This window comes from Vitis riparia, chromosome 2, assembly GCF_004353265.1.
Source record: "Vitis riparia cultivar Riparia Gloire de Montpellier isolate 1030 chromosome 2, EGFV_Vit.rip_1.0, whole genome shotgun sequence".
Lineage (NCBI taxonomy): Eukaryota > Viridiplantae > Streptophyta > Magnoliopsida > Vitales > Vitaceae > Vitis > Vitis riparia.
This window is the reverse complement of record NC_048432.1, coordinates 12,739,181-12,764,728: the sequence shown is the minus strand read 5'-3', so window position 1 is coordinate 12,764,728 and position 25,548 is coordinate 12,739,181. Positions and strand designations below refer to the sequence as shown.

Below are 25,548 nucleotides of genomic sequence, written 5' to 3'. Positions count from 1 at the left end.
GAAATAAGCTTCACTCTTCCAGCTGAATTAAGAATCTGACCTGAATTTTGAATGCATTTCCCACAGCTGACAGAATAGGGCTCCACATCCCTAGAACCCCATGTGGTCTTTGAGTTGGTGCTGTCTCCAAAGACACCTTCAGCCTTACTTCTGAAACATCTATTAGGCTGAAAAAATTTAAGACAAGTGCTCATCATATTTCCATTCCAATCTTCAAGCAATTGCCGTGCCACTAATACATATAATATTTCAATAGACAATTGGTAAAGTCCACTTTCCTTTTAATCAGTTTGGGTATTTCTGGAAAGATTCTCATCCGTCATTGTGCTTACAAATTCAAATCAAGGTACTGATTAAATGATTTCGAATTGTATTACCAGTATTATTTCCCCATATTTAATACATGTAACATATACCACCATTTTTAACATGTTATAAAGCTATTTTAACATGCTTGCATCTGTTAACTGTACCCATCTCCCACCCTATAATACACTGTTACAATAGAAATGTGATAAATGACTAAATGGTAATAATAAATCCTTGAACATATCAATATATAAAAAATTAGAGTTCCTTTCCCAATAACCTAATATGCAACCAATAATGCATATTATAGCATGATTCTGGTTTAAAATTGCAGAATGTTTCCATTGAGACATGAACCATGAAATATTTATATTTGTACGAAAACTATTGAGTAAAAATTTCAATGAAGACACTGTTCCTGTCTGTTGATTCTAGCGAAGTCGACCATATTCTATTGAACAATTGCATGAGCATGAGTTCCTGCTGGACTAGATGTTAAGCTCCTAATTTACCAGCATAAAGGTGCTTTGTAAAATGGTTTCCATTAGATGATCTCTAGCCTACGTCATTCTTTCAAGAATCAATTATCACAGAGCAAAAATATCAGTGTATTAAACATAAGCATTGGTGAAACAGCTATAAAGCATATTTAGGTGGCACTTGGTAGAACTGAAAACTTAATGCTTTAAGATGACTGAAAATGAATTTGCTGAATTTGGTGACCTAAAACTTCTTATTTGGTTCTTACTTTAAGGATGTTAAAAGTTTCTTGAAACTATTAATTTTGACATTTTTTTATCAGATAATAAATATGACAGATTTATCTTCATTGATTAGTGACGAGTTTATAGGAGATAAATAAGGAACACAATAGTAGATGGCTTTGAGACAGAGCTGAAGATAAATCAAAGTTTTGGACAATGAGGATGTGAACCGACTTCGGATTCACAAAAATGATTTCTTTTTAATTTATTAGTTTAAGGTAATTTTGACTTAATATACTCAACAACTTAAATTGAGTCCTTGAGTCGAAAGTTGGTTTACGCTAAGTTGACTTTTGCTTTCTTTTACTGTTTATTTTTGAGAGGTGACAATGAAGGATACTAAGTCCTGATTTCTTTTTAATTTATTAGTTTAAGTTAATTTTGACTTAATATACTCAACAACTTAAATTAAGTCCTTGAGTTGAAAGTTGGTTTACACTAAGTTGACTTTTGTTTTCCTTTTTATGTTTATTTTTGATAGGTGACAATGAAGGATACTAAGTCCATCATATAAGAAGGCATAGCAAGCATAAAGAGTAGTTAAGGAGTTGCTTTAGAGGATGACACGACCGTGCCAAATTGAAGACACCATTATTGGTGATAAAAAACTGAAGAGTACATACAAAGCATAATAAGACCAAACCACAAAGAAAAAGGAGCATAAGCAACTACATTCACTGAAAATAATAAATTGCATGGATTTTTTTTAAAGTGGAAAATAAGACACATAATTATTAAATTCAAACATAAAAAAAATTTAAAACATTAAAAGGATATTGGATGCGAGAGAGAGAGAGAGAGAGAGGTTACAAAAGTAAAACATCAATACCAACATATATTTTGCCAAATTGAAAACTATATTTAAAGATTAATCTAAGGCAGGGATGGTAGCTCAGATTGGTGCCCACTATACGGAGGCATGTCTATACACACATAATAACTTAAAATACCATCTAGCTTCTTATTATCTAGCTATCTATCCATCTATCCATCTATATATATATCTATATTTTTTATTTTATTTTTTTTCTGGTAGGTAATAACTTTTACCCTTTTTTTTTATCTATACATGGAACTGAACCTAGAACCTCCCTTTTCTCAATTTCAACTCCTTGCCAATTGAGCTAGGTCTCATAGGCAAAACACCATCTAACCTTTTTATGGGTTTCAAATAGTAAGTACCAGTAATCCTTTAGTTGTTTGGTGCAACTAGAAACTACTTTACGATCATAAGAGAAAAGACAAATAGTGAAAACACAAAAGTAGGAGTCAGATCCCAGACAGACAAAGGAGTCACCCAGGCATCAGCTAGGCAGCCAATTATGCTAATTTTGCATACCTTGAGAAACCTATTCAAATTTATATATTTTTTACTGGCTTTAGGTTAGCAGTAAATAAAATGCTTACTCCACGCGTATCTCTGGATCAACTTCTGTAACATTAGAACTTTGGGGGACACGATCTATCTGAAGATTATTGTAGAAATCCACCAACGACCAAATAATTGGTTCATGAATACTAAGCCTCCAACACTTCTCTGTTACCTATGATGTCAACATGTGTTTCAATCAGATCATGGTTGTACTAACTTTTCTCACACATCATGTATTTAAGCAAACTAACTGAACAGTTTTAATAAAGCATTACCCGTATATAAACGTATGGATAGACCTGGATACCATCAGTGTTCTCATTGCACATTGTAACAGTCATCTTGAACACTGGATGATGCACATCAACAGGCTGCTCAGGTGCCAACAGGACAGGCATCAATGTTAGAGGAAGCTGATTGTCAAGCTGCAAATGCCCGAATATGAGCTTGAACCTGGCATAATGAAGATTTGTTTTTATCAGGAACAATGTGTTCATTGCATTAAATGGTAAATACAAGAAAGGACGAACAATTCTTCCAACAAGTACAATTGATGATCATAAAGTGAAACATAAACTACTCCATGAAAGGCACAATGGAGATAAATCCAGCCTTCTTGATGAAGCATCATCATATTTCTAAGGATTGCATTAACTCTTACTGGAGAGTGTCAGGAGTAGGTTGGGAGAGGCATTAATTTATGCAAAAGTTGCAAGTCATCGAGGCAAAAATTGGGAAGATGGAACAATGATTCTTTTGGAGATATCAAAGGGACGAAGGAAGCTATATCGAGAGATATAGCAAGAATTGACTCTTGCAAGGAGGAAGGAGTTTTATCTTCTGAGTTGGCTGCTCAAAGGGCTATAATGAAAGTAGAATTGGAAGAGTTGGTACTAAAAGAAGAGGTAGTTGGAGACAAAAATCTCAAATTAAATGGGCTAAGGAGGGTAATTGTAATTCAAAATATTTCCACAGGATAGTCAGTGGTAGAAGAAATAAGAAATTGATTAAATCTTTGTTGAATGAGGATGGGATAATGCTGGGTAACCTAGATAATATTTCAGATGAGATCTTAAGGTTCTTCAGTAAACTCTACAACAAATCAAATGAATCTTGGAGGTTTGAAGGTTTGGATTGGGTCCCTATCTCTGAGGTGAATGCTATCAGTTTGGAGAAGCCTTTTACAAGAATGGAACTTCGAGAAGCAATCTTTCAAATGGATAAGAAAAAGGCACTAGGTCTGCATGGTTTTAATATAGATTTATACGAGTGTTGGGACACTATTAAGGACTTAAAAGTTGATGGTTTACTACATTTATTGATGAGTGCACTTGTACTACTTGGGTTTACCTTAAGAAATACAAATTAGAGGTTACATCCATTTTTCTTATTTTCCATCACATGTTTCTACTTAATTTGGGGGGAAAAATACACACTCTGATTTGACAATGTTAGGGAATATTTCAACCAAGAGATGATACAATATTTAGAAAAAGAAGAGATTGTAAATTGACCATAATAAGGTTGCTGAGACTTGGTTTTGAAGTCCTCCTCATCTTCCTCCTCATCCTCCTTCAGGTACAGTCTGTGAAATTTGTGGATCACAGATTTTTATTCGATTTTGAGGGTTGTTTGCATTGGGACCGGGATTTAGAAACACCAGATCACAGATTTTTTTTTTATCAAAATTTTTGTTGTGGGGGGTGTGGGGTGGTGTTATTCTGCATTGGGACTTGGATTTCAATTCTTACTGTGCATGAATAACAACAGCATATATAGTGAACATAAATAAAACTACAGGAGTGGACAAGTGCTATGACCAAGTCTTTCATGCAAGTTACAAAGAAGGAAACTGACAAAGAAATAAAGCTAATTGAACATAACAAGATTCTCCTACCTGTTTGTAGTTCCCCCATCATAGCCAGTAGAATATGATATGGACACGCTCTCCAAGTACAAGTATAAGAGCTCTTTTGGTCTGTGGTCTATAATAGAAATCCCAAAAACTCCCAACTCGATTATAAGCTCTACAGGTGCCACATTGTTCTGCATCCTGCTCTGCATATGTGAGTTTCCCCAATTTCCAGCAGGTGTCAGAAACCTAATTTCTTCATGGGAACTTGACCCTAATGTCCAGTCATCTGTGAACCTAGCAACCTTGATATCACCCATTTCTACAACATGGAATTTCAATCTTAGTGGCCCCTCCCCGACAGAACATTCTCCAGTACTCTCCAGATTGAATTTATAAACTGCAATAATATTGTCACAGTGGACTTTAGCATCAATAACTTTTAGGCCATATGGATCCTCCCAAGAAAAATTTGTTGTTGAAAGAGGCTCCAACAGTATTGAGGCATCATCACCAAATCCAGACTGGCAAATGCTAATTGTCTTGCTGACAGATCTGTTCTCAATCCTGAACATGGGAAGCTTTAACTAGTTAGTTGCAGAATATGTATTACAGTGTACTTAAAAAGCATAATCTGATCTACTACATGACTATACATATGTACATATGCATATAGATGTGTATACATGCATACTGCATCAATACATAAATAAGTACATACCCACATAACCGCACATGTACTGACATATGTATTTGTATATGCTTTCTGTTTATCAGGTTAGCTAAAGTACCTGACAGGGCCATTTATTGATCCAAGGCGGAATACAACTATAAAGCGAGATCCTTCTTCATAACCCCGAATTTCTGTCTTTAAAAATCTCCGAGTACCATCACGTCTCCTTAAAACCAAAGAGATGGAGTCCTCTTTTACAATTTGCACAGGAAATGACCATTCTGTATCTTCTAGTCGGATCTATCCACATGATTGATTAGTATAACTAGTTAGTTAAATGGAGAACTCCAATTTATAATATGAAAAAAAAAAAAAAAAAACTCCAGTTTTAGCAACTTAGTTTTAGACCTTGGCTGGGAGGAAACTGCTTCTTGTTGGAAGTTTAAAGAGATAAAATTAGTCGCATTATGCAAGAGTGAATTATTATTTCAAGAATTCACTTATATATATATTCCTCTTTAAGGCCTTGCTTGCATTGAGTCAGCCTTTGACTCTCATTGGTTATCATCTTGTAAGTCAACTCTCATTGGTTTCTTGACCATTGCAATTCCTTATACATACATACATATCTAGATATATATAAAGAGAAACAAATACATTGCAGTATAAGCACTAGTCTCTGCATCAATTTATTTTCCTCTTTTCCTTATATTTTCATTAGGGAAGTTTGGATGTGGACATTCATGACCATAAATAACGAGTATTTATTTTAGGAAAATTACATACAAATTTTCGATGATTTATTGATGCATATACACCATATTTTTCATAATTTTGATTTCCTGAAAATACATGGGGTTAGTTTAGCTTGTTGTGAAGCTTTGTATAAAACCCAGATTCAATCAGTTCCTATTCCTGAAAACAGTGTAGGGCAGAATACAGATTCAATTCTTCAGAGGCTCAGTAGATATGGATGCATAGAGAGGTAATGAAACATTCATAAAGCTTTAAAAGGGAGGATACAGTAAGCTGTCCACTTACCTGGAGTTTATCAGGTCCACCTGTTTCACGATATATAAATGGTATTCTTGAATCAGTTGGATGTAGCATCTTTGGATCGTCTTCACTGCTGAACTTAATAAAAATGTCTTCACCAAGTCTATTTGTAAATGTCATGAATGGTCGGATATTAATTACCTGAAAAAGGGAATAGAAGGTTTTAAATGCCAGAGTATCATTATGCCTAATTGACGACATTTTTAACTCAAGTAGCTACCTTTGTAGGAACAGACTGATAAAGGCAAGGTTTTGAGGAGATAAAGAGTCGCATGCACTTGCCATCAACATCATAAGCATTAAGATCCAATGAAGCATCCTAATGATAAAAGGATTCCTGACATAAGTTCCTATTTACCACAAAGATAAGGATAATACACAACTAAGATCGTATCTACCATGTCACCAAGTGGTGAAAGATCTTGAACAGGTCCAAACTGCTCCGCGCCAGATTGAGTAATGGACACTGATAGGCCCAACAATTTAAAGTTCAATGCAGAAGCAATTGTATAGCCTTCAAATATTTCCTCTTCAGTTATTTCCTCAAAAATCACTTCATTATTCTTTTTTGAGTGAAATGGGAGAGAACTCTTCCATTCTTGTCTTCTCCCTGTTAAATCTAAAAGCCTCAACGTGAGTGGGGGACACCTAGCAATTGCGAACCAATAAGGAGCGTACACTCTAATGATTTTCTCCAGAAGTGATTGCTCCTTTTCATGGTTTTGTTCTAGAATGATTTGAACAATCCTGCATATAAAAATAATTTTGGGGAAAAAAAAAGGGAAGATATGGCTGTTATGCATTGGAGAGAAAAAGAAAAATAATGCAGCACAAGAAATTTGAGGAAACTATGCAAAACATGATGAAACCTTCCAGAAATTGAACTTCTTAAGCGCATTGTTTTACATGGAGCTCTGCTAGGATGGGATATAAGAACGGCTTCCTGGAAAAAACAAACAAGGAGAAGTTGCACAAGAAATATTTGATGCCAATAAAGATAGAATCCTAACAGAAAAAAATAAGGAGTGGAGCTGCTGCAAAATCTTACTTGTATTGGCAGCCATCCTCTTTGTGGAAACAGTGAAAAGTACAAGGGATTTCTAATGTCAGCATCATAAACTCTTACAGTTTTTCCTGGGCCAAATATTCCTCTGGAGCATGCAATATAATGTCCACTTGCTTGCATTTCAAAAACAGAAAATTCTGCTGCCATGGGAAGGAAATTGGTTATTGACAGTGGTGATTTGACCACAAGAGTCCAATCTTGAATAGGATCAGAGCGAATGTCTTTTGCAATCTCTGTCGCTTGTATGCCCAAGCAAAACCACAAGCCACGAGGACTATTTGAGGAGGTTCCATTTAATGGAGGGCAGCACAAGAGCTCATCTGATTCAGTAAGAGTTGAAACACATATTTCAGAATATTCTTTCGGTGTACCAGAATCCTCTGGTCGACCAGGCCGGCCTGCCACTGAACTCCAGGAATATTCATCAGGGTTATTAAGATTTGAAGGTCTCAATTGCAAATAATACAATCCAGATTGTGTCAAGCCTGACAGAGGTAGGGGAACAGTGTCTCCAGGCTTCAGTAATCCAACAGATATCTGCTGCTTTACATCACCTGAAATCCATTTCCTTTTCCGGACCCATCTCCTTTGCCTTGCATGGTTCACAAACTTTATAGGATTATATGACTCAGGCCATTTCAGACTTTCAAGGTTTGGAGCATAAACCCACCCATCAGCCGTATTAACAGATGTCTTGTCTAATTTCCAATCACCAATCCATTCCCAACCTGCTGGCAACTCAACTCCAGAAATTGCCTGATGCCAAAATTAAAGCAATAATCAAAGACTTTAACAAGGTTCTGACTCCTATATTGGATCAATGTTTTTCTACATAGGAGAACTGGATTAATTCATGCAACTTTAGACTCAGGAACATCAACCATACTGAGTTTCTACTTGACCTGCAGTAAACTTGTTGCCGTTTATAATACTTTAGAACCTTGTTTTAAGAAGGCAGTAAACTTGGTATGCCAAAGTTCTTTCTTCCTCCAGCTAATAGCTGTGGGAACTTGAGTCCAAAATAAATAATTCATTAATGATAGCATTCATACTAAGTCTAGTCTGGCTAGAAAGTTATAATTGATTAGTATCCAATCCAGTTCCTGTGACAAATGAATGAAATTGATAGCCCACAATAGCAGGCAAAAGTAGCAAAAAAGAACTAAAAACATATGGTTCCATAGGCTGACAAGTCATCACTCATACAAACCTCCTATAAAGTCTCTTTCCAGATGTATCAAAACACACAGGAAAAAAATGAAAGAGAAAGAAAGAAAGGAATAGAAACCTTCCTTCAACTGCATTTCTTATGGCCTCTCATTCCCAAGAGTGAGATGGACAATTTCTTGATATATTTACAATTCAAATATATTGAAATGATAGAAAAGGGAGCCCATAAGACATGCTAAGAAAGTATTGGTAAGATCATAAAAGCATTGAAGACAGTTCAAGGTATCTGAGAAACAGCTTGTATTAATTACTAACCTGATGAGATCCTTCAGCACCCGACCGATCTTGGTTTGGTTGAACCAAACAAGGAACCCAGCCAGTGGTTGGGTTGTACTTTTCTGTTTCAAAAAACTCATCTGTTTCTAGTCTGTTACCATCAATTTGTATCCCTTTGGACTTCATTGCATCATTTAATTGTCTCATGCTTTCACTAGGAGCCTTGGGGTAGAGGCACAAGTCAAGTACAAAATCTGTTTTGTTACACACTGAAACCAGAGGCCTAATAGTGACATATATGTTGCCATCATTCACACTTACTTCACTAGCAACAACATCATTGCCTAAGCGCCAACAAGCAGCACGTGCAGCATAGTTTAGCCTCACACTCGTCCATGGCCCTTCCCTTGAAGGACTGATTTGAATAAATCCAGAGTTTCTGCCACCAAAAGATTGCTCGCTCTTTTCAACTTCAGACATGGGTGACAAAAGGATGGCACATCTTATTCTGCCACATGTGCTCTTACTTTTATCTGTTTGAGTTGATCTCTGCATGTACACCATTAAGGTAAGAGTTAAATTTGCTGAAGTATGATTCCATAGAAATATACCATACAATTATGTAACGGTTATGTGTCCGGTTGATGAACATAAAAGGTAAGGAAAAAATGAAAACATTAAAGGTTATATTCACCATAAATTCTGCTGCATATAACTCCATCCAGGTCAAGTCATTTAAATAATCATCAGAATATAATGTCTCCTGAATATTTCCAGCTATCTGCTTCAAAGGAGCTGAAAAGAATCCAATAGGATCACCTGTGACATATAACTTAAGTTAAGCAAGGGCACATGAAATGCATGTTGATTTGTGCAGAGCTATGCGATAATTTTTGAGACCCTGGGAGGAAACAACTGTATGATATCAGACAATCATTGTTTACATTTTTGCAAAATTTGACTTCATTCATGCAAAAAATTCATGAGTTCCAGAGCATTATAAGAAACCAGTTATACATTCAAAGGGAAGGGGGCAGTAATGGAAATCCCTCTAAAAGTTTTGCTGAAGTTTAAAGCTGTTGGCAGTTATCTCCTTAAGGTTCTTAACAAGGCGTTCAATTTAAATACTCAACAGTTTCAGTAACCTTTTTAATTGACATTTATAAATTTTCAATTTTATCTTTCCCACCATGCCCAAAAATTCCATAATTAATAGTTCCCTCTTGTGGCCAATTCTCAAAGCAATATCCTTCCATGTTATAGGTTTGATATGGTGGAGAGTTAGGTATACCTGATGCATATGGCATATTAGAAGAATGCGTATTACAAATTTTGCATGTGAGTAGGGATAACATAGATTTAATCATTGTTGTATCACAAACCCGCAACTGTTTTCCATATTTAAGATTGCAAATGAAACAATATTCAGATTTCAGAGTTTTCTACAACTTCTCATTGGCTAAAAATTTATACAGAACAGAACACATTATATCAACTATTAGCAACAAAATAAAAGAAAAAAAATCCATGCAAACAAGGAGATTACCTGTTCCCATGTCAGTCAGTATTAATTCCACTGTGTAATAATCCTGGTCAGATTTTTAAGGAGAAAAGGATGAATGAGATCTCAGAGTAGTCATCAGTCAAAGGAAAAGAAAAAGATTGCAGCCAAAATTGATTACCAACAAACAAGCTGCTAAATATCTATGTTGACAAATATGTTGGCATTCCAACATGCAAATATATGGATGTCAGTGTACATTTCTCAAAGATATTGTAAAGTGAGGATGGTTTCAAGAAAAAAATTTCAAAAACATTAAAAAATACATCAATATATACACAAGACCCATAATATTGCAGAAGAAAATTAATATTTAAGATGTCTTAAGTAAAAATTCTTATCACAAGTATAGATGATACAGTAAAAGTATTAGAAATTTATATTCTGTTACAAACACCCTAATTGTTGGAAAATGTTATACGAGAAGGCTCAACTAGTCACCACTAAAAAATCCCCTAATCTGGAAGCCCCTCAAACCCAACACTTTTCCCTCTCTCACACCCTAAAGAAGAGCAAGGTTCAAAGCTTCAATAGTCAAGCTATTATTTATTTTTTTTTAATTTTATTTATTTTTGATAGGTATATTTGTTATCCCCATTGGGACTTGAACCTAGAACCTCCCACAAACTGTCCCCCTCCCTTTACCACCGGAGCCAGGCCTCAAGGGCCCCAATAGTCAAACTAATGCTACTCATCATAGAAAAAGTAATAATGTTGTCTCTAGAAACATATTCAATCCCACTTCACCCAAATTCTTCAATAAGTAACCATTATAATATTAGATTAAGGGGATCAATGGAAAGAGTTCTCCACACATTAGAAGAATATTTCATCCGCCTTTGCAATTTTCTTTTTCTTTTATTGTTTTCTTCTTTATGTTTCCATAAGGAACAAAATTTTAAGCCTTATAGTTCTCTTCATTAAGGTTGTTTTGGCAGTAGATTTTTCATCTATTTTTGTGTTTTACTACCCCTTTATGGTAGTATCTGCTTTCATATATATGCTTCAGCATGGTCAAATCTCTTTGAAAATTTTGAGTACTACAAGTTTTTTGCAATAAGGATATGAAGTTATCTGCAGTATGGGTTTGACACTTCCATATGGATACTGTTAGAAATCTAAATTTTCCCTATTTGAGGTTTCTTATATATATAGATAGATAAATACACAGAAAATCATATTAAGAAAAAAGGGCACTTAAGAGGCAACCCAAAGCATACAGGGGGTATACAAGAGTTGCCAAAAGGAAAGAACAAAAAGAAGCAAAAACTCCCCAGTTCTCATCTAGAACCCAACCAATCAAAAAAGTTGATTAAAGGTAAAGGTCCTACATCTAAACAAGACTTAGACCAAGACCAAAGATTACAAACAAACGAATTTTTCATCCTTTGAATCGAAATATCCTCATTAACAAAAGCTATCCTATTTCTTTCCTTCCAAACCGTCCAAAATAAACAAAGAGAAGCTGCCATCCAAGCCTTTCTACGCTTCTTGCCCACAAAGGAAGAATAATATTTGAGGTTTCTTATATCTATATATATACACATAATTGTATGTATAGCTGCAAATTAGATTAGGAAGAATAATCCCTGATTTATAGGGATTGCTAGTTTATTTATTTCCTTTAATTTCTCTGTAAATATAAGATATAAACTAAGATTGTAATCATTGATTGAATAAGAATTCAATACCATTTTTTGCCACATGTTATCAAAGCCACTTTGACCTTCTTTATCAACCTTCATTGCTGATTTTTGTTCAAGTTTTTCAGCCTCCACTGCTGAAATTTTCAAGCTTTTATCATTGTGATTCTTTAGCCTTCTTGCTGTGTGTTTTGCTTATTCAAGGAGGAGGGTGATTGAAACTAGACCCGTGCAAGTTCAAACATCTGAACCAACTCTCAGAAATGAGGTCCTGCTCCTCTTGACTCACATGGCGATGTTGACAATTTGATCTTCTCGTTGACATTAGGAAAGGTACATGTAAATGCACACAACACCCATTGTCCAATTTTATGTCATTTGAAAAATTCTCACCATCTCATAAAATTTTTCTTACCCAAATAAATTTCATAACCCTTCCATAAACCTTAACCAAGGCACTTGGTAATGAGAAATGGGAACAGACTATGAAAGTTGAGATGGAAGCATTAGAGAAGAATGGGAATTGGGAAATTATGGAGTTATCAAAAGGGAAGAAAGTAATGTGTTGCAAGTGGGTATTTATAGTTAGATACAAGGCCAATGGATCCCTTGAATGATATAAAGCAAGGCTGGTTGCAAAGGGATACACACAGACATATGGAGTGGACTATCAAGAAACTTTTGCACCTGTAGCAAAGATGAATACAATGAGGATTTAATTATCCTTGGCAACTCATTTTGATTAGGAATTACAACAATTTGATGTAAAGAATGCCTCTCTCCATGGTGAAATTGATGAAGAAATCTATATGGAAGTTCCTCTCAGTTTTAGGAGAAGTTTATACAAGAATTAAGGTGTGTATGTTGAAGAAGGCGTTGTATAGATTGAAATAATCACCTAGAGCGTGGTTCGAAGGATTTACAAAGGTTATGTTAACTATAGGTTTAGACAGAGCCAAGGAGATCGCACTTTGTTCATTAAACATTCCGATTTAGGGGGAGTTACGACTTTAATCATTTTCCATATTTGTATAATTATTTTTTAAAACAATCCTAAAAAAATCGGTGAAAACAACTAAAAACAACTAATAGATGTTATTTGAAAACACTATGTTTTTTATTTTTAAGAACAATTTTTTTTTTTTTTTTCTGGTTGCTAACGTGTTTTCCTGTTTTATTTATTGTTATTATTTTTTATTTTGGAGAATAGAAAACTGTTTTCAAAAACAAGTACTAGACAAAGCCTAAAACTTTTAATCAAAGTTATGAGATATCCTATCAAAAATTTTATTGACAACTGACGTGGTTGTGCTTCGTAGAAACCATAGTAACTTCAAAAATATTACTCATCAGTTCTAGGGAGAGAGAGAGGGAGAGAATTGTTTAGTTGCAAACAAGCTCATAGGTAATCAAGCAATAAGTTTTTGCAACAAAGACACAGAGAGCCTTTTAGCTACCCCACCCCAAGAAAAGGAAAAAAAAACTATAAATGAGAGAATTGCACATAATTATTTCACTAATGGGTAAGGTAAGAATTGAAGGAATAATAAATGAACTATTTCAGTAGTTTTTCCTTTATTATATTAGTCCAGAACTCATGTGATAACGGATGTACAACTAAAGCATCTGATAAAAATGTGGATGTTTGCTTTAAGAAACTCATTTAATTAGATATTTATGTGATTGTCAAGAAAAAATGAGTACTGATAAAATATAAAGATTACCAGGGAATCAATTTTGAAGAAAAAAACTTCATTCCAATTAACTGTTTCGAGCAAAGAATCTGAGGAGTGGTCTGGGCTGCTTCCGCATGTCCGTGCACTTTGTTGGTTCAGCAGTGATCCACTAGGAATGCACTGGTCTGGTGCAAGATGAACTGCTACAGTATACTGATGAGAGGACAGCCCTTCAACTCTTGGGAACTACATTGCAAGCACATGAAGTAGCTCAAAGAGAGAAAGCAAGGCGAGATCATTCTCACAACAGCCAAAATCATAGGAACTCCATAAATGAAGAAATAAAAAGCTAAAGAAATTGGACAGAATAGAATGCTGACCATCATTTGACACAATATTCAAAAATAAAATTATTGCATTAGATTGTTCATGGAATGAAGGCAATCACATATACATGGTTTTTTGACAAATCCTCTCTGGATAGGCTTCAGGTTGATAAGGTAAATCAATTTACTAGTTTTAGTGGATTAGAGTAATTAAGAGCTTATTTTCCAAGAATATTACTACTTCAATCTATTTATTAGAAGTTTCAGTGGTTTAATACAGATTTCTCCACCACAGAGAATATAGAAGAGGAGAAATGACTTGTCATAGAAGCGGTAGCTTCTGGAACAATGCCAAGCCTAAAAGATTGACTTGGCACAGTTAGGCATAAAAGCCCTAGTTTTTTACTCTACTGGTTATGGACAGTTTAGTATGTTCTTGGGCATAATCAATATCAGCATGCTATTCAGATTCTGTGATATGAACCTTATATCATAATTCCATTCAGAACTTTGGTTCTTTCTTTCATTATTTTGAAGAACCCTGAGAAAAGGATACATCAGTTCTACAACTTTCTTAAATACATAATTTTTCATAAGAAACAAAAGTCCGTTCCAGAAAACTCAAATAATCCTGTCCCTACAAATCCATGAGACTATCAATTTCCAATTTAACACTGATTATATAAGGAACATGCATCGAAGTTTAGCTTCAGAGTACCTACTGGTGGAGGAGCTCACCCACCTTCATTACTTTCTTGTGTGAGAAATGAATTGATCTCCAATCTCCCAAAATAATACTAAAAGGAATGGTAGCAAACTGCCAAACTCCATTATTCTAAGTGTTGTGAAATGTGCTCAGACTATTGAGAGTCAGTGGATCATTTTATACTTCACTGACCTGTCACACTTTTTTTATGAGAGTTGTGGAACATGCTTTTTCCGTTGGTGGATTCTTTTTGGGTTTCCTCTTGTAGTTATTGCAGATTTGATGCTATTAGCTTTCAGAAGTTTTAGCAGTAGGTAGAGAGTATATTGGTGGGAACCCACACATGCTTGCAGCTTTTTGGGTTATTAGGATGGAAAGGAATGCTAAGAACTTGAAAGACAGCAGCAATTCCTTATGGTAAACCATATACTATCTAACTTCTCTTCGCAGGGGAGCTTCCTCAGATTTTCAGCAACATTTCTGTTACCATGATTTTGCTTGATCAGAGAAAGGTTTGCAAAGGTAGCAGGTCTTAGGCTGGGGTTGTGGCATTACAAAAGCATTCTCCATTTAGGAGTCCTGACCAAATGGTAATTGGGGGTTTTGTGGCCATTCTCAAAGCTATTTTTTTCTGATTAGAAACAACTATTCTATTGCATTGAAATAGTAATTACAAAGAAGGATAAGAAATCCTCCCAACACGTACAAGCACCTCTATACAAAGTGATGTAGGGCACACATGCCAAACTCACCCTTTACAGACGTATAATAGGCATAGGAGATTTATATTTGTGGAAATCTGGAGAAAATTCAGAATGGACAGCTGTGTTACAGATTTTTTATAACAGTATATCAGTTGTGATATAATTCTATTTCCTATTTTAATTTATTTCCTGATTTTATGAATGACTTTTCCTCCTAAAATCAAGGAGTAGATTTCTTTTTTAAAGCAGATAGCCTTAACCATTCATGTATAAGTATCGGTTCTATAATCAATTTGAATAATACAGAGAAAAAGAAGTATGTTTATTCTCCCTCAAATTTCTTCATGGTATCAGAGCTGAATTGAACCATTCAATCCATTCATGACCAAATATGGAATGACCACCAAGAAGGACTCCTCAACCTTAGAAGTCACCTCCACTCAAGAAGTTCCTATTCTGAGAAAGAATGGAGGATCAGATGATGCTGCTCTTCTTATTACTAAACACAAACTGAATGGGTAAAACTATCTTCAATGGTCTCACATAGTCATGATGTTCATCTATAGTAGATGGGAGGATGACTATCTCAACAGTGCAGTTCCTCGACCTATGAAAGAAGACCGAAAATTCAAAGGATGGAAGGTTGAGAATAATATGGTTATGTCTTAATTAATTAACTCGATGAACAATGACATAGATAAAAATTTTATACCATATGAAACGATGCAAGAAATCTGAGAAGCAGCAAGGGAGACTTATTTTGATACAAGAAACACAACAGAGACATTTGAAATAGAAAGGATCTTCCATGATTTACGCCAAGGTGATTTGTCTAACACTCAATATTTTAGTCTTCTAACTCACTATTAGCAGAAGCTAGACACGTTCAAAACCATCAAATAAGACTGTCAAATAGATGCAATCAAATACAAGAGGATTGTTGAGAAGAAACGAACCTACAATTTTTATTAGGGTTGAACAAAAATCTAGATGAAGTTCGAGGCGGAATATTGAGAACTAAACCTGAAGAAATTTGAGGGAGATTTTTTTTTTCCAAATTGATTATAGCATTGATGTTTATACATGAATGACTGATGGCATCTACCTTAAAAAGGAAATCTAATCCTTGATTTTAGGAGAGAAAGTCTTTCATAAAATCAGAGAATAAAATTAGAATAGGAAATACAACAATATCACAGCTGTGACATAATTCTAACACAACTGTACATTCCGCATCTCCACAAAACCTTTACCCAACATTTGATAAGCTGCCTCAAAAGTGCGCTGAGAAGAAAGTAGAAAGAAAGTCATGTTGGGGTCACAAACCAACCAATCGAGTGTTCAACCCTAGTAGCTCAGGGTCCTCCTTATCCTTTTAATGACAACCAACCAAAAAATGGGAGACCTTAGTTTAATCACAGCTGAAAACCAGATTACACCAGGAACACACGCTGGAAAATCCATGGGAAAACAATGAACTGGAAACCGCCACAACCTCAAAATGATAGAGAAAGCCGAGGACACCATGTCACCATTGAGGACAGCCCAACACCATCTAATTTCAATCCGTTCAGCAAAGAGTAATTGGAATTGTTGCAAGAAATGTTCAATCAGTCTCAACAAGGGGTAAATTCCTCCAATTCTATCATCAAGTCTTGGATCCTTAGCTCAAAAAGGTAATTTTCTTACTACCTTGAAAGTCAAAAAGGAAAATTTGATTCCTTAGATTGGTGACATAGGAGCTTCTTATCACATGACTAGAGATGCCCAAAATTTTCAAAATTATACACCTTGTTCCGGGAATTATATAGTTCGTATAACCGATGGTTCTTTCATAAAGGTGGCTGGTATAGGTTCTGTTGTCATCTCTAAGGACCTAACTCTTAGAGTCTATTCTTTTGGTTCTAAACTTGAATTGTAATTTGTTGTTTGTTAGTACTCACTTAGGAAAAGAACTGTATTACTAAATTTTTCCCAAACCACTGTGTTTTTTAGGATTTGAATTCAGGGAAGACGATTGGCAATGTTGAGATGTGTTTGGAACTCTATATCTTCAAATTGATTGATTATATTAAAAGACAACTTCAACTGACAATTAGAGAAAAATGATTTCTTTCTGTTTTTAGTTCTAATAAAGATAGTGATTTTATGTTGTGGCAGTATTGTTTAAGACATGCTAATTTCCTATATCTCAAAAAACTCTTTCTATCATTATTCACTAAAAGTTTATATGTTTTTTAGTGTGAAATTTGTCAAATATCCAAGCATGTTCGCAAGTCCTATCCAATTCATCCATACAAATCATCTCATCATTTTTCCATGATATATAGTGATGTTTAGGGTCATCTAAGATAAAGAACACAACAGGGACTAGATGGTTTGTCTCCTTTGTAGATGATCATAATTTTTATTTTTTTAGGATATTCCTAATGAAAGACAAATTAGAAATGGGTTAAATTTTTTTTAAAAAAAAAATTATAACATGATTCAAACCTCGTTCCATGACAAAATACAAGTGTTGAAAGTTGACAATGCTAGAGATTATTTCAATTCTATCGTATGGGAATTCTTATTGAGAGAAGGTATGGTTCATCAAAGTTTTTGCATTGATACCCCTCAACAAAATGAGATAGCCAAGAGAAAGAATAGACACTTGATAAAAGTTGCAAAGACCCTTATGTTCTCCACCCATGTCGTAAAGAGTTTTTGGGGAGAAGTTGTACTTACTACAACCTATCTCATTAATAGTATGCCTTCCTGTGTCCAGAGTGTTTGGTTAGCTTACCATGAAGTTTCCAGTATTTCGTCAAACTCAGCATTGAGACCAACTAAAAACTCATAGACTCAAATCTTTTTCGATATAATTCTTCAAGATTGCAACATCCTCAAGACGTTTTGTCTCAATGCATTGATAGTGATCAAGTTCTTGCCATAGATTTTTCAACATATTGCTATACTCCGTGGCTGTCTTATTTCCCTGTTTTGTCGCTCTAGTCTTAACTTTTATTTCATATACTTATGCTGCATATAATGCCTTCAAGTATGTCCGGTTAACTGCATCCCAAATGTCTTTAGAAGTTGTCAAGAACATACATGTATCACTTATTTCAAGTGTCATTGAGTTCCACAACCATGTCATAATCATCGAGTCTTACTTATCCTAGGCATCAAACTGAGGGTCTCCTTTACTTGGTCCGGTTCCCAAAAATGACTGAGTTTTCCTTTTTCATTCAAAAATGTACAAACAAGTTCTGACCATTTTAAGTAATTCAAAAATGCTTGAATTTTCTGTAATTTTCCTATGTTGTGACAAGTTATCACTCCCTTTAATTGAGAGGTGACAATGGTAGTTTCTAATAGCTCTGACATATTTTATATAATATATATATTTTAAATAAGAAAAAGCAAACTATAAAATGGGCTGAAAATTGAGGATTGAAAGCTTAAATACCTAGACTTAAAAGGGTGCAGAGTTTGGGAACCCTAGCCTGTGTTGGAGCTCTGAAGCTTGCGATCTTGCTAGCGGCGCGATTTCCTTGTCGGTGAAGGATAGAGGACACGATCCTTTGTTGTTTTTGACGACACACTCATTGACGGTGAAGGACAGAAGGCATGAGAACAAGGGTTGTTGCCACTGGCAGAGATGAAGGTGACAACACGATCTTCTATTTCGTGATCTGGAGATGTTGATGAACTAGGTGTTGCCTTTGTGATGATGTGATTTAGTCAAAACATGTATTGTAGTAGTGGCATGACGACATGATGACGATGGCGTGATGACGACAACATGAAGACGATGGTGTGACGATGACGACGGGTTTGGCACTGCATTCACAATCTGGTTTGCTACAATGGCTCGACTTAGACAAGAGGAAACTTTTAAGGTCGACGATGAAGGTTGATTCTGGTCTTCAACTCGACATTGAAGGCTTAAAAAAAATCTTCTCTTCCTAGATTTATGAGCCTAAAGCTCTGATACAACGTAGAAGAAGAGAAATGGAGGGAATACAAGGTAAAAAATTATTTCCCTTGATCTTTAGCTTGTACAGAGACTTGCATATATTTATAAATCCTAGCACCTAAATTAAGGACTTTCCCAACTAAATTACATCAAATCCCTTTAATTACAAGATTGCATGATTCTCTTTACAACATCATGACTTTCCTAATTTCATTATTGCATGGAAACCATAACCGAATGTTAAACACTTGAGTCTATTATAATTCATAAGTCAAACCCTTCTCTCACTCCAAACTATTGAATTCATAGACACCGAGCCAAGTTCTCCTTTTCACCCAATCCAATCTTAGATTGTCAATACACATTGAGTTCATTGTCTACTCAAGGAAAAAAAAAGTCTCAAGAAGATACAAAACAACAAACACATTCCGGACTAGTAAATGAAACTGAACCAAATTCGGTCCCAATAGAGACACGCTTAGGTAACATTGATTCTAATCCTAACGAGTCAGAAGATGATGAATTCAATTTGCCAATTTCCAAATGAAAATGAGTAAAATCTTGCAAAAATCATCTGATTTATAACTCTATCTCTTATAAGAGTTTGTCACTAGGTTATCGGGCTTTTGCTACCAGTCTTATAGATATTTGAATTCCCAACAATATCTAGGAAGCCCTACAAATACCTGAATGAAAGACAACATTGAGAAAGAGATCTGAGCTCTTAAAAAGAATGGGACATGAGAGCTTGTTGAACTTCCAAAAGAAAATAATCCGGTCGGAACTAAGTGGATCTTTGTAGTCAAGTACAAAGCAAATGGAAGTGTTAACAGGTTCAAAGCTCTATTGGTTGCTAGGAGGTTTACTAAGTCTCACATAATTGACTACTAAGAAACCTTTGCTTTAGTTGCCAAATTGAACACAATTCGTGTTCTATTGTTGTTAATTATTAACTAAGATTGACCTCTTCATCAACTGGACATCAAGAATGCCTTCCTTGATGGTGACTTAGAAGAAGTGTACATGCAAAATTCCTTTAGGTCTTGAGACTATGACAAACATTAACAAAGCTTGAAAACTAAAAAAGCTCCTATATAGTCTCAAGTAGTCTCCATGAGCTTGGTTTGATTGTTTTACCAGTGTTTGGTCACCACACTTTATTTGTATAGCATACACTTAAGGGAAGAACTGTCATTATCATTGTTTATGTGGATGACATAATCCTAATTAGAGACCTTGAGAAACAAATAGGCAAACTTAAGAGATTTCTTTCCCATAACTTTAAAATTAAAGACCTGAGAAATCTCAAATATTTTCTTGGGATGGAAATTGCTAGATCAAAAATGGGTACCGAGTCTCCCAACGTAAGTATGTTCTAAACATGCTAAAGGAGACTGGGATGCTTGGTTGTAAACATGCAAACACACTTATGGACTACAATACTAAACTAGAAATTGTTAAAGGAAGTGCTCCTGTTGATAAAGGGAGATATCAAAGACTTATAGGAAAACTCGTCTATCTCTCTCACACAAGACTAGACATTATTTTTTCAGTTAGCGTTGTTAGCCAATTCATGAATCCAACTGAGGAATATATGAAAGTTGTGTATCATATTCTAAGATGTCTCAAAATGACTCCAAGAAAAGAACTCTATATCAAAATAACATAGAAAAGAAACATTGATATTTTTTCAAATGTAGGCTAGCTTGGCCCCATAACTGACCAAAGATAAACTTTAGAATATTACACCTATGTATGGGGGAATTTGGTTACCTGGTGAAGCAAGAAATAGCCTATTGTAGCTTAGAGTGCACAGAAGTAGAACCTAAAGCTATAGCACATGGAATCTATGAAGGAATGTAGTTAAAAAACTCCTAAACAAGTTGAAAATTCTAGTAGAAGATTTATGAAGATGTTCTATGACAATCAAGTTGTCATAAGGAATGCTAGGAACTCGATTCATCATGATCAGACAAAGCATGTGGAAATAGATCGTCATTTTATTAAAGAAAAGATAAAATAAGAGACAATTTCAATGGTTTACACTTAACAACACTTCAAATAACAAACATTCTTACCAAGGCAATTTCTAAAACTACTTGTTGAATATAATGTATTTATAGTGTACAATCTTTCTTTCCTTTCTTAATACAGGTCACATATATGGTAGTTAGTTCAATCTCGCCTTGTATATATATTTCTCTATTATAAGAAGTTAATAATATGAATGAGAATTAAGGTTCTCTCTCTCTCTTTCAACATGGTATCAGAGCCAAGGGAGAAAACTTTATTCTTTCTAGTTTACCTGTGTAATTAATTCCGGGAATTCGTTCAGTGACCGTGTTTCATTTCGGTCACCTTTTCCATCTCCCAAAGCTTTCCGTTTAGCCATATCGTGGTTAGAAAACCCTCATCACCGTCAACATTTTTCCGGCGACTTTTCTGCAACTTTTTTTTTTCCAGCGATATTTTCCGACATCAACCACATCATCAGGAGCGCAAAGAGGAGATCTGCAACTTTTCTCAAAGCACCGGAGCGAAAAACCGATCCACGCGCCTCCTATGCGCCATTTTCCTCCGATGGCCTGAATCCCACGCGCCGGCGCGTGAGGGTGCGTGGCCCACTTTCTGGTGTCAAGCTTCTACCACCAGGCTCGTCCGGCACCGTCTTGCACTTCTAAGCCTCCGTTAGTCCTCTCCGAACCCTACTTCTCCATTTTTTTGGCATTTCAGCCTCTACGGGTCTTCTTTTAGCCTCCTCCGACCTCCGACGGCAGCTCCTTTCCTTGGCCAAGACCTGTGTGTGCCTTGGGAAGGCCTCTTCTTCCTCTCTAGTCACTTTTCTCCTTTGTTTGGGTCCCGACATACTAGGTTCTTCTTCCACAGCTGAGATCCGACCTCCCTTTAGGGCTCTCTTCGATCCAAACGTGATTCTATCTCAGGTGAAGTGGATATGGCGATTAAAAATCCTATTTTTACATCCGTCATCTCTGGATCTCCTACTATCACATCGGAAAAATTGATTGGTAGTGAGAATTATCTCGCTTGGTCAGCATTCGTGGAACTCTGGTTTATGGGACAAGGTTATGAGAATCATCTTGTTACACCTGAGGATGCTATACCTGATGTTGACAAAGTGCAATGGAAGAAAATCGATGCACAATTATGCAGCGTATTATGGCAATCTGTTGATCCCAAAATTCTACATCATCTTCGTGCCTACAAAACCTGCTTTAAATTTTGGACTCAGGCTAAAGGATTATACACAAATGATATTCAACGATTTTATAAGGTGGTTTTTGATATTGTTCATGTGAGACAGCAGGACATGGATCTGTCTCCTTATATTGGCCGGATTGCATCTCTTAAGGAGGAGTTCTTAACTTTGATGCCCTTCACTAATGGTGTTGAAGCTCAACAAATACATACTGAAAAGTTCTTTATGGTAACCCTCATTGGCCTCCGTCCAGATCTTGAGTCTGTCCGAGATCAGATTCTTGCTAGTCCATCAGTACCATCATTGGATGATGTGTTCGCTCGTCTCTTATGCCTCTCCTTTACTCAGACCTTGTCGACTGATGGTCCTTCAGATTCATCTGTGTTAGCCTCTTAGACTAACTCTCGAGGAGGACATAGTGGAAATCGGGGTCGAGGACCACATCCTCAGTGCACCTATTGTAATAAGCTTGGTCACACTCGAGATCGTTGCTATCAGTTACATGGACGGCCTCCTCGCATTTCCCACATTGCTCAGTCATCCGATCCTCTGCTATCTCGACCTGACTCTGCTGCGAGCTCTACATCTCAGAGTATCACCCTTACTGGTACTGATTATGATGCCTATCTCCGATATCAGGCAGCCACATCAGCTTCTATTGCTTCTGTTGCCCAGACCGGTAATGTCTCTGTCTGCTTTACTCAGTCTCCTTTTCTTGGCCCGTGGATTCTAGATTCTGGAGCATTTGATCATATCTTTGGTAATAAACACCTTTTCTCCTCTATTACTACTACCTCTGCCTTACCTACTGTTACTTTAGTTAATGGTTCCCAAACTATGGCTAAAGGTATTGGTTTGGCTCATCCTCTCCCTTCCCTACCTCTCCATTCTGTCCTTTATGCCCCTGAGTGTCCTTTTAATCTTATTTCCATAAGCAAAATAACTCGCACTTTTAACTGTTCTATCACTTTTTCTAATAAATCTGTGATCTTGCAAGACCGGAGTATAGGGAAGACGATTGGCATAGGGCGTGAGTCTCAAGGCCTTTATCACCTCACATCACCTTCATCTCCTGTAGCTTGCATTTCCACCGATGTTCCTTTTCTCATTCACAATCGTCTGGGTCATCTTAATCTCTCCAAGTTTCAGAAGATGGTCCCTCGTTTTTCCACTTTGTTGTCACTTGCGTGTGAGTCGTGTTAGCTAGGGAAATATACTCGTGTCTCGTTCCCAAAGCGTTTGAATAATTGAGCAAAGTCTCCTTTTGAACTTGTCCACACTGATGTTTGGGGTCTGTGTCAAACTGTGTCTACTTTAGGATTTCAGTATTTTGTCACTTTCATTGATGACTATTCAAGATGTATTTGGTTATTTTTAATGAAAAATTGAGCTGATTTATTCTCTATTTTTCAGAAATTTTATGCTGAAATCCAAACACAATTCAATGTTTCTATTCGAGTGTTATGCAGTGACAATGCTCGGAAATATTTGTCTACACCCTTTACTTCTTTTATGTCCCAACATGGGATCCTCCATCAGTCATCTTGTGCTCATACTCCTCAAAAAAATGGGGTTGCTGAACGTAAAAATCGACATCTTGTTGAGACAGCTCGTACCCTCCTTCTCCATAGTCATGTTCTTTTTTGTTTTTAGGGGGATGTTGTTCTTACAACCTGTTACTTGATTAATTGTATGCCCTCATCTATTGTACATGACGAAATCCCTTATTTCCTCCTTTTTCCTACCCAACCTCTTTATTTCCTTTCTCCTCGTGTCTTTGACTGTACTTGTTTTGTTCATACTCTCACACCTAGACAAGACAAGCTCTCCGCCAAGGCTACGAAATGCATCTTCTTGGGATACTCTCGACTTCAGAAAGGCTATCGTTGTTATTCCCCTGACACTCATCGTTATTTTCTCTCCACTGATGTCCTCTTCTTTGAAGACTCTCCATTCTTCTCATCCTCTAAAACTCTTCCCATTTCTGAAGTATTGCCACTTCCCTATATATCCCCCCCTTCAAATGCCCTCTCTCGTCCTCTTCAGGTTTATCATCGTCGACATCGTGCTGTTGCTCCTCCTCTCTCTTCAGTTGAGGTACCTAATGATTCACCTCCCGTCCCACCGATTTCTCCTACCTCAACCCTGTCATCTACTGACCATTTGCCTATTGCTTTTTGGAAAGGTAATCAATCTACTCATAAGCCTCATCCTATTTATAATTTTTTGAGCTACCATGGATTATCTTCATCCAATTCTGCCTTTGTCTCTACTTTATCCTCTGTTTCTCTTCCTAAGAGCACTAGTGAGGCACCTTCTCATCCTGGGTGGCGACAGGCAATGGTTGATGAAACGGCTGCTTTGCACTCCAATGGCACATGGGATCTTGTTTCTTTACCTCCTGGTAAATCTACAGTTGGATGTCGTTGGGTCTACACTGTTAAAGTTGGTTCTGATGGTCAGGTTGATCGCCTTAAGGCCCGCTTGGTTGCTAAAGGTTATACTCAGATTTATGGTTGTGACTATGGTGACAACTTCTCTCCTGTTGCCAAGATTGCTTCTGTTCGCTTATTTCTCTCCATGGCAGTTATGTGTCATTGACCTCTTTATCAGTTGGATATTAAGAATGCTTTCCTTCATAGTGAACTTCTCGAAGTAGTGTATATGGAGCAACCACCTGGTTTTGTTGCTTAGGGGGAGTCTGGTTTAGTGTGCAAGTTATGCCGCTCTCTATATGGCTTGAAACAGTCTCCTCGGGCATGGTTTGGGCGTTTTAGTTCAGTTGTTCAAGGGTTTGGAATGCTTTGGAGTGAAGCAGATCATTCAGTTTTCTATCATCATAACTCTTCGAGCCAGTGCATCTATTTGGTAGTTTATGTGGATGACATTGTCATTACAGGTAGTGATCAGGAGGGTATCCAAAGACTAAAGCAACACCTTTTCAACCACTTTCAAACCAAAGACTTGGGCAAACTCAAGTCCTTTATGGGACTTGAAATAGCTCAATCCAGTTCAGGTGTGGTTATGACACAAAGGAAGTATGCCTTAGACATCTTGGAAGAAACAAGGATGTTAGAATGTAAACCTATTGACACTCCTATGGATCCAAATGTCAAACTTGTACCAGGACAGGGAGAGCCTCTAAGAGATCCTGGGAGATATCGACGACTTGTAGGCAAATTGAATTACCTCACCATCACTCGACTAGACATCTCT

At 36.4% G+C, this 25,548-nt stretch overlaps 1 protein-coding gene across 2 annotated transcripts in view; it reads right to left on the bottom strand.

Moving 5' to 3' along the window:
- Positions 1–25,548, bottom strand: part of LOC117929459 — a 185,801-nt gene that overhangs the window by 17,491 nt on the left and 142,762 nt on the right. Inside the window, exons 43-56 of one of the 2 annotated variants that reach the window (XM_034849741.1) lie at positions 13,467–13,664; positions 10,085–10,127; positions 9,233–9,357; positions 8,578–9,087; positions 7,075–7,848; positions 6,896–6,969; positions 6,425–6,773; positions 6,247–6,345; positions 6,012–6,167; positions 5,089–5,270; positions 4,343–4,864; positions 2,721–2,898; positions 2,481–2,617; positions 41–167 (exon numbers count right to left, since the gene is read on the bottom strand). In XM_034849741.1, coding sequence (XP_034705632.1) covers positions 41–167; positions 2,481–2,617; positions 2,721–2,898; positions 4,343–4,864; positions 5,089–5,270; positions 6,012–6,167; positions 6,247–6,345; positions 6,425–6,773; positions 6,896–6,969; positions 7,075–7,848; positions 8,578–9,087; positions 9,233–9,357; positions 10,085–10,127; positions 13,467–13,664 — 3,474 coding nt within the window. The remainder of the gene's footprint in view (positions 1–40; positions 168–2,480; positions 2,618–2,720; positions 2,899–4,342; positions 4,865–5,088; positions 5,271–6,011; positions 6,168–6,246; positions 6,346–6,424; positions 6,774–6,895; positions 6,970–7,074; positions 7,849–8,577; positions 9,088–9,232; positions 9,358–10,084; positions 10,128–13,466; positions 13,665–25,548) is intronic. The other variant, XM_034849748.1, reaches the window with a different exon arrangement.